The sequence below is a fragment of the Ornithodoros turicata genome, chromosome 7, assembly GCF_037126465.1.
Source record: "Ornithodoros turicata isolate Travis chromosome 7, ASM3712646v1, whole genome shotgun sequence".
NCBI classification, from domain to species: domain Eukaryota; kingdom Metazoa; phylum Arthropoda; class Arachnida; order Ixodida; family Argasidae; genus Ornithodoros; species Ornithodoros turicata.
In genome coordinates, this window is record NC_088207.1 from 16151546 (window position 1) to 16164033 (window position 12488).

The window sequence follows — 12488 nt, forward strand, 5'->3', positions numbered from 1 at the left end:
GTTTTCGACGTTTTGAGGTTCGGCACGACAGTACCTGGTCACAGGAAACGGTAATATTTGCGGAAGTGCGTCTCTAACTTTCCGATATGACACAGCGTGGCGCTATCTTCGGTCTGGACTCGATGCGCATTCATGGGTGCGTTTTTTTTTTTATTCTACCCGGGTAACTCGGGGGTAATCCTTACTGGGCAAAAATCGAGGGTGACGGAAGTGACGTCATAACTCTCGTCGCTCGAGGGTTACTCTGGGTACCTACTCCCACTGACCCAGCTCAGCAGGTGGGTAGCAGAGAATTATGACGTCACACGACGTCAAGTGAGAGTCCCGCGTCTTTTAACTTTCGGATTCCGAGCATATTTCGGTGGCTTTACCACGACTGTTGTTTCGTTGGATGCATGCCTTTTTCTTCCTTCGTCATCATCTTCCCCTTCGTCAAATGCGTCAAGCAGCACAAGTGCCGCAACTTCTACAATCATGAAAGAACTGAGGCTGGAACAACATAGAAGGGACAAATACATACAAAGCCTTTCAACATTAACTTCTACAATCATGTCCTCGTCAAAAACGTCGTCTGCCTCTGCCGCCATGTTCGTTGAGACGGGCGTAACTCGTAATGGGCGAAAAACGGGGGCACCTACCCACAGGTCACGTGACACCTCACTCGGGTCACGTGGTGCGTAACTCGGGGGTTACCCGGGTAGAATAAAAAAACGCACCCCATGTAAACAGGTGACGTACCGCCCTCTTTCCGGTTTCGACTATTCTTTTCCATATCCTTGTGTAGTATTCATGTAAACGCGGCTACAGATAAGTTCGCAGAATTTGTTGCGCATGCGAGAAAACAAGTCTCTGGGTGGACTCTTGCTTCGATGCACGCAGCTTCTGAGGAGGTCTGAGGCCAGTGGCGCGCAGGTAAAAATTTCGTGATATGAGCGGTGGTAAACAAGCATAGAGGCTGATATTAGAACAGTATATGTTGATTCCTTTCGCCTCGTAAAGCGGACATCATACACGAGGGTGGTTACATAAGTTTCCGGCCCGAGGTAGAAAATGCGCGCGAATTTGAAAATGCGATTAAGGACGCGTGGCGTCATCTGTTGGAGGGCCGGTGCGCCACCCTCAACCCTCTCCATGCTTTTGTCGGTTGGAGAGCGGCATTTCAAACAGCCAGGGTGCACTCTTCAGTTAAAATGGAAAAAAATTGAGTACCGCGCTGTGATAAAATTCTTGACAAAAGTGGGACTTTCGCCTAAAGAAATTAAAGCGCGACTGGACAGCGTGTACAGGGAAGCCTCTCCGTCGTACACAACGGTAAAAGACTGGGCTAAGCAGTTTCGACTGGGGCGAGATTCCATTGAAGATGATCCACGCGATGGTCGTCCAGTGGAAGTGGTGACACAAGAAAATTTGTCTCTTGTCGAGGAGGAAGTGCTGAGTGACAGGCGTTGAAGTCAATTGTCACAGGGGATGAGACTATGGTGCTCTACTATGATCCCCTTTCGAAAAAGGAGTCGATGGAATGACGCAAACCAGGAGAAGCACCCCCAAGAAAAGCCAAGGTCACACAATCCACAAAGAAGATCATGGCAACAATATTTTGGGATTGTCACGGGATCCTCCTCATCGACATCAAAGAGAGGAACACCACAGTGAATGCGACTTATTATGCTTCACTCCTGCACCGACTGCGAGACGCCATCAAGGAAAAGAGGCGCGGCAGGTTGAGTCGAGGTGTCCGGTTGCTCCAGGACAATGCCCCTGTCCACACGGCTTCTGTTGCCAAGGCTGCACTGAAGAAGTGCGGTTTCGAAGAAATCCACCACCCACCCTACACTCCAGACTTGGCACCGAGTGACTACTTCCTGTTCTCAAACTTGAAGAGGGATCTCAGAGGACGGAGATTTCAAAACGATAGTGAGGTGCAAGAGGCAGTTTTCCAGCATTTTGCGGACGAAACTTCGGACTATTTTTTCAAGGGTATAAGAATGCTGGTTGAAAGGTGTCAAAAGTGCATCGAAGTTAAGGGTGACTATGTCGAAAAGTGATACACTTGTTTCGTCTCTATAACTATTGAAAGTTGGTCGGGCCGGAAACTTATGGAACCACCCTCGTACCTACCGCCGCGTGATGCGCGCTTTAAAAGTCAAAGAGCGCGTGTAGTGTGTTGTTTTGCTTATGGTGATGCTTTTTAAATGTAGATTTGCGGGTGAATATTGTCAGGTTCCTTTGAGGCTCCAAACTTTTCAGCTAAGCTTGTTGAAGAACCTTCACCTAGGAGCCCCAATGTGGTTGGTTCCTCTGCACACTTCCGCATGAACTTAGCGTGGTCCAAATACCGCCAATAATGATAATCCACAAAGAATGCTAGATATTCAAACGGTAATGGCTAACATCCCAGTTACGAACATCTGTTTCCAAAGTCCCGAAAGTACAGAATCGACGTCGCTACCTTTGTTCTTTACGATGCGTCCCCGAAACAGCTGATTTATGGCTGCCATGTTTTGCGTATGGATGTCTTTGTTTGTTTGCGCTACTTGGCTATACGCGCGTTTCGGGTCGTTTTTCCTGTCTTTGGTTGGGGACATGAATTGTGCCATGTTGGTGACATGTGCCAACTACCGTTGCATAGTGCATAGAATTGCTGATTTCCGCGGGTTCCAATCGCGGCACCGGCTGTGCTGCCTGAGGTTTTCCCTGGGTTTTCCAGCAGAAATACCACCAGTAAAATATCGATGAGAAAATGCCCTCCCACAGTTAGCGCTTATCGGTACTGCAGAGACAAGAAAGCAACGCTGCCTCTGACGCGCCCAAATCGTACAATTGCTTTTCTTTTTCTTTTTTTCTCTTTCTTTTCTTTCAACAACGCTATCCCTGACGTACGCAAGGCCTATAGCACACAATGCACTAACATTCTCTAATTGCGAGTTCTCGTGGATCGTAGGCTATCTCATTTGCGTACGTAAAAGATAGCGTTGTTGGTTCTGCGCACGCGCAAAACACAGTTTCGGGCATTGCGCCGGACCACCACGCTATACCTTACGTACGCAAAGGCAATAGCGTAGGATGCATTACAACTGTATTATCGTGTGTTTTAGTACATCGGAAGAATTCTACGGACATGACACGATAAAGGAAGTTATTGAATCCAAACTTAGCAATCTGATGTCACCCGCTTCAAAGGAACAGCGCGCGATTGGCTTATCATGTGTCAATATGTATCTTGGAAGTTCCTGCCGCTCTTCGTACAGAGCTTGAAATTAACCTTTACATAATACCGCAGGTGTTGTACAGCGGGTGCTCGCATGTCTTACATTGTTTGTGACCTGTGTCCTTCAACATTGGTTCGATCAATCTGAAGATAAAAAAATATATTGTGCGATTGGTGTCCGGTAAGCGATAACTGAACGAGGACAGTATATGTTTTCTCATCGGTATTTTCCCAAGCAGCACAATGTACTGAAAGTCGAGTGCAATAGGGGTCGACTGGTACGTGGTAGTCCTTGAACAGACTCGTGAAACTAAATAACATTGATAAGGCACATGCCGTCCACCCCTATCGCTCTCGACTTCAGTACATTGTGCTGCTTGGGTTACTGGTGAACTAAAGATGACACGGTGCTACCACAACACGTTGTATACGCTCTTGGAGCTTCTTGATCACACGCAGCAGGGTGCTGTAAAGGCGTCTGGTGTCACCTTTATGTAGAAAGGGGTTTCAACAAAAAATGCTTGAACTGTGCGCTGCACTATACGATGACCGTATGCTCATCAAAGGGAGTTGTGCTTGACTTTTACGGACTCCGGTCCGGTGCTGGACAGCTGGTCTTGCGTTTGTACCAATTGCGCACATACTATGCCTGAAAAGCTTTCCTTCTTTGGTTTCTTTTTTTTTTTGTTTTTTTGTGCAGCAGCACAATGTCAGGCTTGTCCAAAATGAGACGGGAGGATGCACAATGGATGCATGAAATGACACATAAATAAATATTGGGTAATACATGTTACGATCCGGAACGCGACCAGAAATGCCAAGTAGCGCAAACAAAAATTCCGTGGCAGTTTAGCGGAAAATGCGAGAATTGCGTTTTTCCGGTCCATGCTTGACTTCCGGTTATTCACTACCAGTCTAAACCCAACTTCCGGTCTAATCTGACTTTCGGTTGTTCACCTTCGGTCTACACTTGACTTCTGGTTCCACACTTTCGATTACGAGTGCACGAGTACGATATGTGAGTGCATTTAGTTAACCTTTAATTAGCCCTGTGGCGACCGCCTCACGGCTCCCAGAGCCGGCGGTCCCACACCCGGGGCCGTTCCACCCACTCGCTACCAGAAGGAAGTGCAACCAACTCAAAAGGAAGAATGCAATCAAACGTTTAATGACATACCTCACCACGTACAAAGCCTTACCGAACACACTGCCGCAATGCCCAATGCTCTGGGGCCGGATTCATAAACAGTTCGCACGACAAAAATTGTCGCAAGTCCGTCGTAAGACAACGTTGCGATAAAGTGCGGATTCACGAAGCGCGGGCGTCGTAAGGTCGTCATAAGTTACGGCGAAATCCTAAGAGAGCCCCCGAGCTGTCGTAAGTCAATCAACAGCAAACATGGCTGCCTACTTTGGCCGGTGTGGATTTCGAACAGTTGGAACCGCGACGAGGTTTGCGACGTGAGAGGGCTTGTTGGAAACGTGTGACCTTGTTTGACGTCTCCGAAAGCCACTTGCTACGCTATCATAGGATGTCAAGTGCTGGGATTCGTATAGCCTGTGCCACGTACGTGTTGGCTCCCTCCTTGAGGTGACCAACTGATCGGTGCCACGCTATTCGCGGGGACGTGCAGGTGATGGTTGCGTTTCGTTTTTATTCAAGTGGAAGCTTCCAGTTGGTGATTGGAGATTTGGCGGCCGTGAAACAAAGCAGTTGTTCCCGCATCGTCGTTGGTGTAACAAGTGCAGTGTGGACGCTCAAATGAAGTTCATTCGCACACCGAGTGAACTTCTAAAAAACACCCTGGGTAAATTATGTTTGGTCATGTCCAGGCAGTTGTCATGCAATGTAGCGTAAGCAAGGTCCTTCTCTATGAACATTCCGTATACGTGTGCATATTCTGAAATAGTGCAGGAGGAGTGCCCGGGGGATGGAAAGTGTGGTTGTTTTAGAAAACACGTTTATGTCTGAATACGCTCCTAAATAATTTTGTAACTGAAGTCAACTAAATAAATGAAGATTCCACATTCTTATGTACGCAGTCTATTCACTGTTGCCATGGTTTAAGCTGCCACCTGGCAATGTGTTCACCCCATACTTATGCTGCTCTATGTGGCAAGCATTCGCATTGCAGGACAAGCAGGCCTGCTAAATGTTTCTCAGTTTTCTTGTGAGTCCCCAAAACTTCCTCTGCCCCAGTGCGGCTGTCATCTTGACGCCTTCATGAAATGCCATGCACACACTAATCTGAGAAGACAGGCATATAATTATTGACTCTATTGACTGTACACTGTGAATGCACGTGACGAAGCATGAGGAGGTACAGTATGCTTGTGGTTCTGTGCGTGGTTCTACTCTGAATGCCCCTGCTCAAACATGAGTCCTTGCTTGACCATGAGGCGGATGCCTGAGGCTGCTGAGCAGGCTCTACATAGATATCATTCGCAGTCGCTTTTTCTGAAGGTAAGTACACATGGGAGAAAACGTAGCCTCTGAAAGAGGCGTCGTTGGACATGGTCGATGGGATGTGCCTGGATTGGTGAGTTCTTGTGCTGAGTCAGAGCTGAGCACAGCATTCTCAGCGAATTAATTAACACAAGTTTGTGGTGAGGGTGTTTGATGCACTCATCCCCCCTCACACACATACCAATATCGACACTGCCAGGAATATCATGGACAGCAGTTCGGTCAATGGCCCCAACCACTCTTTCCTCCAGTATCGTCACCGGTACTAGCCGCGCTGCGGTCTACACTTGCTCCTGACGTTTGAAATTAATATACTTGTGAATGTTATGAAATTTCATAGCCGTCCTTTCTTTCCTCTCTGTAATATCCACCCTAACAACTATTGCAATTCCCAATGAACCCTCCCATTGTGCTGTTCCTGCGAACGTCCACATCGTATACCTCTCTTTTGCTCGAACTTTTAAAGTCTGTCCACTTCTACTTCTGCAAAGTTCCGTGTAATTCCCGAAACCGCGAAGAGGGCTGCAGTGATGTGCTTAGGGACCTTTTGCTTGTCTTTAGCTCCTGCTGCTCCATCTCCAGTGGCGTCGATAGCGTTTTTGTTTGTTTTGTACCCTTCCACGAGGGTCTCTATCTCACTCTCCGTAAAATTCGGCCGGTGGACACGCTTTGAGGCCCGATGAGTGACTTCTATATCAACTTCAGAACACACTTCTGAAAATACCGAGCGATTTTGTTGACAAGCACCGTGGCATGTGGCATAGGATACAACGGGCCCCATTGGTTGAGCTGACGTCGTTGCTATAACAATAACATAACCTCGGGCCCAATCGCTCATTAATCCCACGGTCACATTTCAGGAAGCACGTCAGCTGCTCTTTCTTGCTCGTTCTGCCCATCGTGAAACTCCCTCTCCTTTACGATCCTTTCGTGAATACTGAACCCCGCGATTTGCGACGATGTCTTACGACGGTTGTAGACTACGACATCGTAGCGAATCTTACGAACTTGTTTGTGAATCCGACCCCAGAGTCGGAGTGCCCTAAAATCCTACGGTGGTCCCCTTTTAAGGAAAAGAATCCTCGCGCCCAGTAACACTTCGAAGAGTGGCACGTGCAATCACAGATAACGATAACATATCACCGGCGTGGTGACGGGAATAACGAAAAGCAGATAACCCGCACATGATAGTTCCCGACAGCGTGACGAGACAACAAATTCGCAGGGAAAGTTCTGTTTCCCACAGCCCTCAATTACTTTCACTTACCCATTAATTAGCGAAGGTAACCACAGGTTAAATGAGGTAATCTTGAATTTCACTTAATTCCGTTAAATTGCGTTTACTTGCGTTAATTTACTTATTTATGTACTTATTTACCCTCAGGGTAAGAAGCGTTACAGAGGGGAGTGGATTGCAAAACGTTAAAAGAACAACATGATAGTCATCAGAACTTGCTGCACACTTGGGTATCATAATCGCAGACAGCGGTTTTAAATAGATTAATGGATGAAATGGATGTGAGACAACTAGGAAGGTGGTTCCAATCGCGGCTTGTACGTGGAACGAAGGAATCCGCGAAGCACGTAGTATGCGAAATAGGTATGTGCACTTTTTGGCGATGATTGGTGCATGTGGCAGGACGGATAAGGTTAGTTCGGAGCGAGTCATTGTGGTAATAGATTTTGTGAAAGAGGCGCAGTCGAGAAATTTTCCTGCGTACCGCGAGATCAGTTAGCTGGGGTTAATTTTCATAGAAGTGACACTTGTGTGGTACGTTGATAGTTCCCGAGGATGAAACGCGCAGCTCTGTTTTGGATGGCTTCGAGGACGTTAGTGAGCGTTACCTGACCTGGACCTCACAATGGAAGCTGCATAGCCGAGTTTAGGTCGAACGATGGATTGATACCCCAGTCACACGGGCAGTCTTCAATGATCATTGAAACCAATCGTCATTGAAAATGCGTGTAGCGCCACCTTGCGTGTAACGTGTCAAGCTGTCGGGGAACATTGAATCCAATACTCTTTCGGAGGTTGACACGTCACACGCTTGGTGTCACTACACACATTTTCAATGGTCATTGGTATCAATGATCATTGAAGACTGCCCGTGTGACAGGGGTATTATACAGGGTTAGCTTGAGGTGAGAAGGTGCGTGATGGAAGTTACGTCGAATGTAACCTAGGGAACGGTTCGCGTTGCTAGCAATAAAGTCAGTGTGAGTTCTCAGAGACAAGTCTGATGAAATGAATACGTCTAAATATTTATGATGCGGAACTCTTTCTAATGTAATGTTGTCCAGTGTGTAAGAGTGGTGACATTCCTGGTTTCGCGAGATCTTAATGTGCTTATACATTTGCTAATATTAAGCTCCATACCCCACGTGTTACACCATGTTAGTATTACTCCTAATTGCCGTTGAGTTGACGTTAATTACTTTTAATTACCTCCGGCAACCTGCAGTTACCTTTAGTAATTTTTTATCTAATTTTGTCTTTCTCTTAATTACGTATACCTTACATTCATTGCCTTTAAACTAAACTTTCCTGCTTTGCCCCTCTAATTACCCCTTCTCACCTGATTTTCGTTGTCCTTCTTACAGCCTCTTCAGGACTTCGGGTTGTAGGAGCAGCTGGACCTGTTCCGTATTTCGAATTCATGCAAGTGGTATTTGGACCACGCGAGGTTCTTGCGGAAGTGTGCAGAGGAACCCCTCATTTGGGCTCCCAAACAAACGGAGTGGAAAAGCTTGGAACCTCAAAGGAACCTGATAATATTCACCCACAAATCTCAAATCTGCGTTTAAAGGCATCGCCATAAGAAAACCAACGCAACTACTCGCGCTCTTCGGTAGGTAGATGATGCATGCTCTAGGAGGCGAAAGGGATCAACTTATTGCTCTAGTATCAGCCTCTGTGCTTGTTCACTACATCTCATATCACGATATTCCTTGCTTGCGCCCCACTGGCCGACCTCCTCACAAGCTGCGTGCATCGAAGCGAAAGTCTCGTGACGGCCTGAGATTTAAAAAAAAAATTGCATCAGCAACAAATTCTGAGAATTTATCTGTCTTGTAGGGTGTTCGAGACGCCGTACAGAGCATTCAATTCACGCATTTGTTGCAAAGTACATGGCCAGTACTATAATGCCAGCCAACTGAGGTCGGCCAAGGCATGAATGTACATACATCATTCAACGTACAACAACATTTCACTAAGTCGTATATGTAGCATCTAATCTATCACAAAAAGACTGCGACGACTGGGCACATACAACACTGTTTGGAAGAGCATTCCATTCAATAGCGGTGCGGTGAACGAAAGAATACTGGTAACAATTCACCCTCGGTCGAAGAGTGTCTACATGCCGGCAATGGCGAATTCTGCTCTGTTGAGTGGAACTCAGCGAAAACAAATTTCGATAATCAATTTTCAATTCGCCAGCTAAAATCTGAAAAAACATCTTCAGTCTATGCAATTTCCGACGGTGTGCCAACGGCTCAATACTAACCTGTTTGTATAGAGCAGTAACAGATGATCGCATATCGTATGAGCCGCAGATAAAGCGAAGGGCGAGCCTTTGCACGCGTTCCAACTTCGTAATATTGGACACTGTGTAAGGGTCCCAGACCACGTCAGCATACTCAAGGATAGGGCGGACGAGTATTTGCGTTAACTCACCAGGTTGAGGGCTTCACTAACGCTTCAGTGCATCTCGCGAAGCCTCCTTTACAGGAACCGAAATGGACCCTCGAATACACCAATATTGTTCGACGAAGCGTGCACCAATCTTTTTCGCTATGACACAGGCAACGTCCCACTAGAGAACGAATGCAAATCGGTAACAACGGAACGTACTGCGTTTTTTCATTCAACACATGGCTTCCATGGATAAGTATCAGGTGAAGCCTGCTTTACGTCCTGCCCCGAATTGCTAGGCATGATAAGATGAGGTGCTGGGTGTGTACAGGCAAGAAGCTGTTTAACTACGCCGGCAATATGTCTGGATATTGCCATATCGATGTAACAGTGCGGCCATGGAAAGACCGCAGACAATTTCAAGCACTATGACCTGTTGGGCGCGTGCACACATTGCAAGATTAGCGCACGTGGGAACAAACAAACAATTCACCGTGGGAAACGTAGTATTATGGGACATGTGACACTCTTCTTTAATCTGAAGATTAGGGGGATACAAGCTGGATTTGTTGTTTGACGTAATTATTCGCCTTGGTTACGCTTCAGTTGTAACGCCACATTTCGCCAAAGATACCGAATTTCAGCTGTAAGTAACCGTTTTCAATCCTTACTTCATCATGTCCACTTCTCTTGTCCAATTCATGAATATTTCTGTCCACTGCTGAAACTCTTCAACAGCCTGGAGTGGCGCAGCTGTGTGAACAAGCAACGTATCAGCAATCAACTATAGTTGGTTCTTGCTCAACCGTTGTGCTTTTCAGAATGTGTCAAAAGTTATCCTTCATTGAACTAATTAATTAGTATCTTTAAGGCGAAACACTAGACAGGGGAGCGATGACTGCTCATATGATATGCCAAGGAAAATGCCAGAGCTAATGGACAACAAAGGCGGGGAGTGGTTCCAATCCTTGCTTGTGCTTGACACGAACGAGTTTAAGGAGAGGTTAGAGAGGGTAGCATGCGAGCTGGTGGTATACAGTCAACCCTCGATTTATGAACACCCTCGGTTCCCCGAAAAATCGTTCATACATCGAGGGATTCATAAATTGAAAAAATTCCGATAAGTGAGTACTATCAAGCAAATGGAACAGTATTTCCGTGTTGATATTGTGTTTATAATGCAATATATTGTGTAATTTTGCTTTGGACCATGCCTTCTGCTGTATCAGTCTCTCAAAACACAGATGTTAGCGCATTCACACTCTGTTTATTATGCAATACTAAATAGTTTTTTGCTTCGAACCATGCCTTCCGCTGTGTCAATCTTGGAAAGAGGAGATGTCAGCACATTCGCACTCAACTGGTCTCGGATTTCCTCTGGGTTTTTTAACCTATGTTTATTAATCTCCGGGTGACAGCGGACACCTTATTCATGAATTGAGGTCAGGAACCCGTTTGTTGTTCGAATTTCGAGGGGTTAAGAACCGAGGGTGCAATACCTCGAAAACGTTTTGTCTGTTCAGGCGTCATTCATAAGACCACGAATAATCCCCTTGAAGGTTTTTGTTGGCCTCGGAACGATCCGTTCATAAATTGAGGGCAAAAACAATGGGCAACTACTAGTTGGTTCCCAGAAATTCCATTCATTATTCGAATATCGAGGTTCATAAAATGAGGGAAAAATGCATGTACAAAGTTTGGTTCCTCGTGCTAGTGTTCATAAAACGAGGGAATTCACAAATCGAAGGTTCATAAATCGAGGGTTGACTGTATATCCATAACTTAAGAACCCAAGACTGTGGGACAAAAAACGACAACACAGACGAGGTCTCAAGCACAGCAGAACAGTTTACTCAACTACACAAACATATCAAGAGGTCAAGTGGGTGAGACCTTTGTTTTAAGGTCATTTTCACTGGACGCAACAAAGGTTTCATGAGGCAATTGATGTTCTGAGGCTGGAACACATAGAAAGGACAAATACGCACAAACCTCAAGTGACTAAGAAATTAATGATGAAATGTGGAAGTCACTGAAAAGGTTAGCCAGCTGTAGGACTCGAACCCACACGACCGGTAATCCAGAAGATGTGGGTCCTACAGCTGTCTAACCTTTTTCAGTGGCTTCCAGCTTTCATCAAAGGTTTCATGCCATCTAGGTGACACCGTGTCTATGTTGTCGTCTTTTCTCCCCCAGTCTCGGGTATTGAAATCATGAATTTAAAGATTCATTGGTCCTGCATTGTTGGATAGCTACTTTGCATAGTGATGATCAGCACGTGCGATTGTGCTGCGCGAGAGTGCTCATTCAAAGTGTGGTTCTGAAAGAACCCAATGTGCTCTTTTGACGACAAAGTGATAAAGGCCCCTGTGACAACGTATACAGTGTAAAATGATGAGACCTTGATGGGATCGAACAGAAGGAGACACACGGTTTTAGATTCTTTCTAGCTGATCGGTTAATGTACAATGATGGGGGCCACAGATTCATGACGCATACATATTCCAATTTGCTCAAGTGGCAGCTTCAACTTCCGAAGGGTCATCCGAAAGTTTCTCCTAATATACCCAAATGTGCGATCGCCGTTGTTAATTGTAGATTCAACGTGGGCCTTCCAGTAAAGGTCAGAGGTTAGTAGCACGTCTGAGTACTTGTATGTGGTTAACAACCAAGACACACGTTGTATTAGCATTAGCAAAGCATTCGTGAAGCGTAATGGACGCGAATATGTGGGACTTTACAGTCTGTTCACGTTTGACGAGCAAAACCGACGGCAAACTCACGCAAATCGCAAAAATTGGGTTTTCAGAAATTAACGGCATCTCCTTCAGCGGTGAGGGGTCGCCGCACGACCGCAGGGCACTGCGGCAACATTAGATATGAGAGCCCACTGGTAGTGGTGGGTGTGGATTTGGACCGCGTTAATGTGTTATTAAAGCATCCTCCTCCACGGCTTACATACACAGATTCGAAGGTGACGGTATCTGATACACACCATCATTTTTGTTTTCCTCTTTTTTTGCAGCAGATCGCAACTTTGTTCTCGCGACCGCTAGGTATAACCTTCCTCGGCCCCATTCAGCCGATGAGGCAGTGACCCCTGCTTGCGAAAAGCATCCTTTCCTTGAGGCAACACAAGAAGACAGACAAGCACTATACGACAGACATTGAGTCTG

General features: G+C 46.1%; 1 protein-coding gene across 2 annotated transcripts in view; it reads right to left on the bottom strand.

Moving 5' to 3' along the window:
* LOC135400244 (N-acetylated-alpha-linked acidic dipeptidase 2-like) overlaps positions 1–12488 on the bottom strand; it is an 85930-nt gene that overhangs the window by 11094 nt on the left and 62348 nt on the right. For both annotated transcript variants that reach the window (XM_064632018.1, XM_064632019.1), the window contains exon 17: positions 9984–10065. In XM_064632018.1, coding sequence (XP_064488088.1) covers positions 9984–10065 — 82 coding nt within the window. The remainder of the gene's footprint in view (positions 1–9983; positions 10066–12488) is intronic.